The following is a 6,195-nucleotide window of genomic DNA, read 5'->3' on the forward strand; positions in this document are numbered from 1 at the left end:
AAAAAGGCAACAGGATAATAGAGTTATATATATATATATATATATATATATATATATATATATAGTTGGATGGATGGATGGATGGATAGATGGATAGATGCTTATTGTTATTGATAGCCAAAAATTTTACAAGCATGCTAGTGTTGATAGACTGAAATGATGTGTATATATGCAAATATTGATTTTTGACGATACATTTGCAGCAAACTATATTTTTAGATACATATATGCAAAAAACCATACTATCTAAAATAGAAGCATTGTAAGAGTGTTAGGTTGGCAACTACTAAACAGTAATTTTTGCCGAATGCATTTAGAATAAGTCAGATTAGTAGAGATATATATGCAGAAAAATCCCTTATTTAAAGTATATAGAACTATTATAGAAGTGCGAATATTGCAGCCACATGCTATGGAGCCCCATGAAAATATGGGATTATTAGAAAAGATAGATTTTTTGAATATTTTTGTACCGATACACTTACATGTAGAGTTGTAAACCAGGTGCGGTCTGATGCATTCACATGTGCAGTAAAATATCTATTTTACCCTCCATATAACATGACTAAAAATGTCATGGGCTACACTAAGAGCATATTCAAAAATTTGAGCAATGATCCTGACTGAATTGACTTAGCATGAAATGACATAAAATGTTGCCTGTGGATCAACTTGTTGACATTCCTATACCTACATGGAGGACTAAAAAATTGTTATAACATTTATTACCCTCCTTATAGTTTATAGGTAACTAATTGCTAAAACGATCTCATTATAGTTTATAGGTACCTAATTGCCAAAACAAAGGCAAAATAAAAATCAGTTCGAAGTAATGAACTAATATGCATAGTTTAGATTTTGCTGAAATTATTTCGAGATATGCTAGATATTATTAATCTCTCTTCTTATATTTCTAATTATCTTATAAAATTCTTGTATATTATTTATCTCCAGGAAGTGTCTTACTAAATCCAAACTAATTAATTCTGCAAATATTAAATTCTCAAAATCTAACCCTAGCAAACCTAATTCATTTTTCAGATGAACTAGTATGGTTCGGATTATCAAACCATGAGCCATGGACAGGAATGTAGAAGAACAAGTGAGTTATGGTTCAACTACTATGTACTAATTATTTTTTTAAAAAAATAAAAAATAAAAATAAATTATATTTGTATATAAATATATAACCTCCATTTTAGCATATCATCTTCTATAGAGAAGCTCAAATTGAATGGATAGAATAGATGGACTAACTACAAACCTTTTGCTTCCACGGTCAAACCTTGGATGGTGATAAGAGAGCCGTCAAGCAATCACCAAAGCCAATCATATAATATTCTGAAATTTGGGTTTGGGTCCACCTAAAATCAAGCCCAACCCTATAATACATTGGCTTTAATTTCAGGATCCAAATAATCCTAGTATCTCACTAGGTTTATTTTTCAGACACAAACCCTATATAGCTTGGGTTTGCTAAATAAAAAGAGAAGTAAACTAGTAATATCGTATAGAAATTTGTTCAGATTACTTGTATCCATGCCATATAGTCTTAATCTTTCTCCCTCTACTTCTTCTATCGTGTATAATATTTCTATACTAATATTCCCAATCAAACACTAATTTCTATACTAATATTTCATGCCAAATATTAATAAAAAATTGCATGTTTAAAAATAAATTTACAAGGACCATGGATGAAGAGGGTGAAGCCGTTATTTCAGATTATGGGTTTAGAATGGGGCGAAAGCGTCAAATCATTGAGACATGGCCATGCGACCACCCCAGTCGTCCTTCCGGGACCCCCCAATCCCATTTATTCCCTTCCTTATTTACTCCCCAGCGTCGAGAGAGAGGGGAGAAGGAGAAACCAGCTCTCTCTCCCACCGCCGTGTTCTCTCTTGCTCCCGTCTCGCGTGACTAAAACAAACACATATACATCCATTTCCTTCTCTCTCTCTCCTCCTCCTCCTCCTATTTTTCGCCTTTCCATCTCCCCTCCACCATCTTTCTGTGCTTCGCCTCCGCTTATCTCTCGCCTCGCTCCCCCTCTTTTATCTCTCCCTCTCTCTCTCTCCCCGTCCCACTCCCAAATCCCCTCCCTTCCGCTGGCTTTGGCTTTAATCCAATCGAATCTAGTGCAGCCCTCGCTTACTCGGAGATAAAAGAGAGGGAGGCGAAAAGGAGGCGCAGCGAAGAGCGGAGGGCGGGACCCGGCCAAACAAGAAAGAATAAAAAGGTGAGCTTTCTCTTTTTAACCGCGCCGTCGCCGTCGCCGTCGCCGTCGCCGTCGGATCCGATAGCCGCCCTTTCTCGCTTCTCTCTTTCTCTCTTTTCCAACCATCGACTCCAAGAAAAATGCCCATGCTAGATATTTATTTACATCTCTCGTTATTGCTTAAAAAAAATCATTAATAAATTACTCATAGGAGATCGATCAACGCGTCCCACTCCTGGTCGCTCTCTCCTTCTCGAAAACCTCAATAAAATAAAATAGAATAAGTTGCAGATGGTAGATTTGAGAAGAACGCTGGACGCCTCTGTTCTCTGCTCATCCTTTCCAATTATAAGATTTTTTTATCTTTACAGTTGGATCGTGGGATTTGTCGGCAAAACAAATTCCAGGATCGAAATCTTTTTCTTTTTATTCCCTTTTTCTCATCCCATATTCTAAACGATCACGTATCGTTTCACCACCAAACCTTCCCTCTCTCTTCTTGCCATATTTATACCGATTTCCTTTCTTTCTTTCGTTCATATATATCGATCATGTAATGAAAAGGTATTCGAGCGAAGAGATCGGAAGGGATAGTTGGTGATGGCGTCGTCGTCAGCCCCGGTCCCGGCGTCATCGGCTGCGGCATCATCTTCGACGGCCGCGTCGGCCAGCTCGCCATGCGCGGCCTGCAAGTTCCTCCGCCGCAAGTGCCAGCCGGACTGCGTCTTCGCGCCCTACTTCCCGCCGGACCAGCCGCAGAAGTTCGTGCACGTGCACCGCGTCTTCGGCGCGAGCAACGTCACGAAGCTGCTCAACGAGCTGCACCCGTACCAGCGGGAGGATGCCGTCAACTCGCTCGCCTACGAGGCCGACATGCGCCTCCGGGACCCCGTCTATGGCTGCGTCGGCGTCATCTCCATCCTCCAGCACCAGCTCCGCCAGCTACAGATGGACCTCTCCTGCGCCAAGTCCGAGCTCTCCAAGTACAAGTCCGCCGCTGGCTCATCCGCCCCCAATTTCAGCGGCGGGCTGCCGAGCGCCGGCGTGCATGGCTACGTTAGTGCCGATCACCAAATCGGGGTGGGCGGGATCGGGTTCGGCCGGGAGCAGCTCTTCCCGGCGGGAAATGCCCGGGACCCCCGTCCCAACCACCACTTGATGATGAGGAATTATGACGGCGAGCTGGTGGCGAGATTGGGTGCGAATGGAGCGTATGATGCAGCAGGACTTGTCGCCGCCCTGAATGCGTCAGCTGCGAGCATAGGGCCGTTGGGTGGGCAGTTCATGAAGCCAAGTTCGGCCGGGCAAGGATGAGCGGCCGAGCGTCCGGCCGTCGTCGTAGATGTCCTTGCAGGTCTCTATATATTTTACCACCCTTATTTTCTCACTGCTTCCCCTTCTATGATAACAGTATGCTTCTATTTGATTTTAGTGTCAAGGGTAGTTCTTCTGCATTAGCAGTCAAAAGTAATAGCTTGACATTAGCAATCAAAAGTAATAGCTTGAGAGTAATTAGCTGCATGATATCGTAACAGTACTCGTATATGTAAAAGTAGCCAAACTATATATATATATATATACATGTATAATTTCCTAGGAGAGTACGAAGTTGGTAGGCTGGTAGGGCATTGCTTATAGTGATGAGATGATATAATTACATGTAATGTTAGTTTCATAACTGATAAGAAGAGAAATAGAGCGGAATTTTAGCAGTTATCACGAATTTGTGACAAGTTACTAGCTACTTTGGCTCAAATATGAGGTGGTGGGTTTCAATTAAGTAGGTCAAATACATTGGGAGAAGTAGTGTAGCCATGCACTGTTCTATGTAATTATCTAAGACCTGATCGAACTCAGTCTGGTAGATAAAAATCATTGTAGATAATCTGGAATTAATCTGCATCGAGTAATTCATACTACGTACATAGTGCGAGTTAATGACGATGATTTGTCTATTTCATTCTTTAAGTTTGACATATCTGCCAGTTATCTTTGAATGGTTACGCTTTAAGAGATGAAGGTCATTTTGGATAACATGGTTAGCCGATTCTAGAGCACCGTAGAGATGGAGAGTTCTGTGCTTCAAACTCCTCTAGCTGCTAATAATCTTTCGCTTCTCTTACAAGATTGACGAGATATTTTTATATCTTCCCACGTTCCTGCTTTGATCTTAACCATGTAAAATATAGAGCATCTTGAGAATCTTAAGTTATGCAGGTAAAAGGAAGTCGGCAGTTGTTAGTACAAGAGGAAGGAATTGGCATTCTCTGACATGCTCTTATATTAAACTAGCGAGCAATTAGAAGTATCCAGTCATGATAATGTTTCAAATGCATAGAAGAATGATAGCATGATGAAATTTTAGTTAAAATTTTGAAGAATCCTTAATTTGCTACTGTAAGGAAAGAGAATCTGAATCATAAAGCTATTGCTTGGAGAAGTTGGGAGTAAATTATGCTGCTACCTAACTAGGATATTGGCATTCACACTATAGGACCAGATAACATAACTGTGTGTTGAAGGAAGGAGTTTAAGGTGGATTGGCCTTTCGTCGTAGAGAACTTTTCAGAATCAATGGCTTAAAAATTGAATGGTCGGCTAGTTTTTGTTATAATAAGATATATATTTCATTTTAAGTTAACTGGTGGCTCTTAATTTCTGCCTCTATTCCAAATAGATATATATTATGCTCCAAAGAGAAGCTCGTTATTAATTTCGACGTATATTTCCACGATCTCACTTGTTTTCCCAAAAAACAAAAAAGAAGAATGTTTATTTTGGAAATATAATGGAAATTCTACTATTAAAAATACTTCTTCCAGCTTCTCGTTTCTTCCACAATGAAGACAAATTTGTTATGGCTTTGGCATGGGGTGCATGTGAGTACATGCCATGCCTGATCACAACCATATATTGTGTTGTTGACATCAAAGTTTTTTGTTGAAAATTTCATCAGGTTACACTTTTGGATCACAGTTTCATTGACAGAAACTAGTGTAAAAAAAAATCCTTCCAGAAAAGCATCTTGCAAAATTGCATTATTTGGATTTGTGTTCAGAAAATCTAAAACTTAAGTTTATGTATATTGTTGAGCTGCAGGTATAGGACTTGGAAGGATGGATCCTTGCTGATGAAACTGAGAGAGAGTTAGAATTGACAAAGAGGCCTGGATTTTGGTTTCAATACATTTACAGAAAATAGATTTTTCTTTTTCCCTCTTGTTTTCTCTCAGTGCTGTTTATTTTATCCTGTCTTCTTGATCTAGCGAGTTGGACAATTTGTATTCCCAGTGCTTGTTATAGTGGCAGTCCTAGTTGCTGTTTTCCTCCCTTGGATACGTGGCTTTCTTATTTGAACTCCTTTACCCTTTTCTGTTGTAATGATTTTTATTACCTGCTAACAGAATTTTGTAAGTTATTTTCAAATTGTTCTAGATGCAAAGAAGAAAGAAGAATTGCTTTTGTTGGGGGGGAAGAAAATCTACCACTTTGACCCAAAATTTACCATTAGCTCACATATATTGTCTTGACTGCAGAAGGGACCCACCTGGAGCTGTTTGTTTTGGAATCATATCCACCACTTTTAATGCATTGTTTTGGTGGATTGGATTTCTTCTTTCTTCTTGCATCTTATAACAAATTGTAGATCTGTTGGAATATTTGGGTGCTATTTCCATGATGAATAAACCACGCATGGAATGCTTATCACTCAAAAAGATTTCCATATATGCAAGAATGTATTCTATTGGCAAGGATGGTTGTGGAATCTTGGGTAGGATCAAAGTGCTGACAATAGAATTATAAACATCCATCATATGATACCTTTCTTTAGGTGGATATCAGTTTTCCCATCATTATCAAACCTTCCATAGCTCTGTACCCATAAAATTCTGATGGTCATGAGAAGATATTGGCTCGAGGCTTGTCAATAAGAAAGGTAGGTCTCATGACAACCATCATGTGGTTGAGTCAAGGAAT

The 6,195-nt window shown here is 39.5% G+C and overlaps 1 protein-coding gene across 1 annotated transcript; it reads left to right on the forward strand.

Annotated features, from left to right (window-relative positions):
- Positions 1 to 1,853: 1,853 nt before the first annotated feature.
- Positions 1,854 to 5,692, forward strand: LOC103706070 (LOB domain-containing protein 6-like). Its single transcript, XM_017842516.3, has 3 exons — positions 1,854 to 2,239; positions 2,783 to 3,572; positions 5,318 to 5,692. The coding sequence occupies exon 2, from the start codon at positions 2,819 to 2,821 to the stop codon at positions 3,530 to 3,532; it is 714 nt and encodes a 237-aa protein (XP_017698005.2). The 5' UTR covers positions 1,854 to 2,239; positions 2,783 to 2,818; the 3' UTR covers positions 3,533 to 3,572; positions 5,318 to 5,692.
- The last annotated feature ends 503 nt before the right edge of the window (positions 5,693 to 6,195 follow it).

This window comes from Phoenix dactylifera, chromosome 1, assembly GCF_009389715.1.
Source record: "Phoenix dactylifera cultivar Barhee BC4 chromosome 1, palm_55x_up_171113_PBpolish2nd_filt_p, whole genome shotgun sequence".
Classification (NCBI taxonomy): Eukaryota; Viridiplantae; Streptophyta; class Magnoliopsida; order Arecales; family Arecaceae; genus Phoenix; species Phoenix dactylifera.

Excerpts from the sequence above, each read along its gene's own strand:
- LOC103706070 (XM_017842516.3), top strand. The coding sequence starts at position 2,819 with ATGGCGTCGTCGTCAGCCCCGGTCCCGGCGTCATCGGCTGCGGCATCA.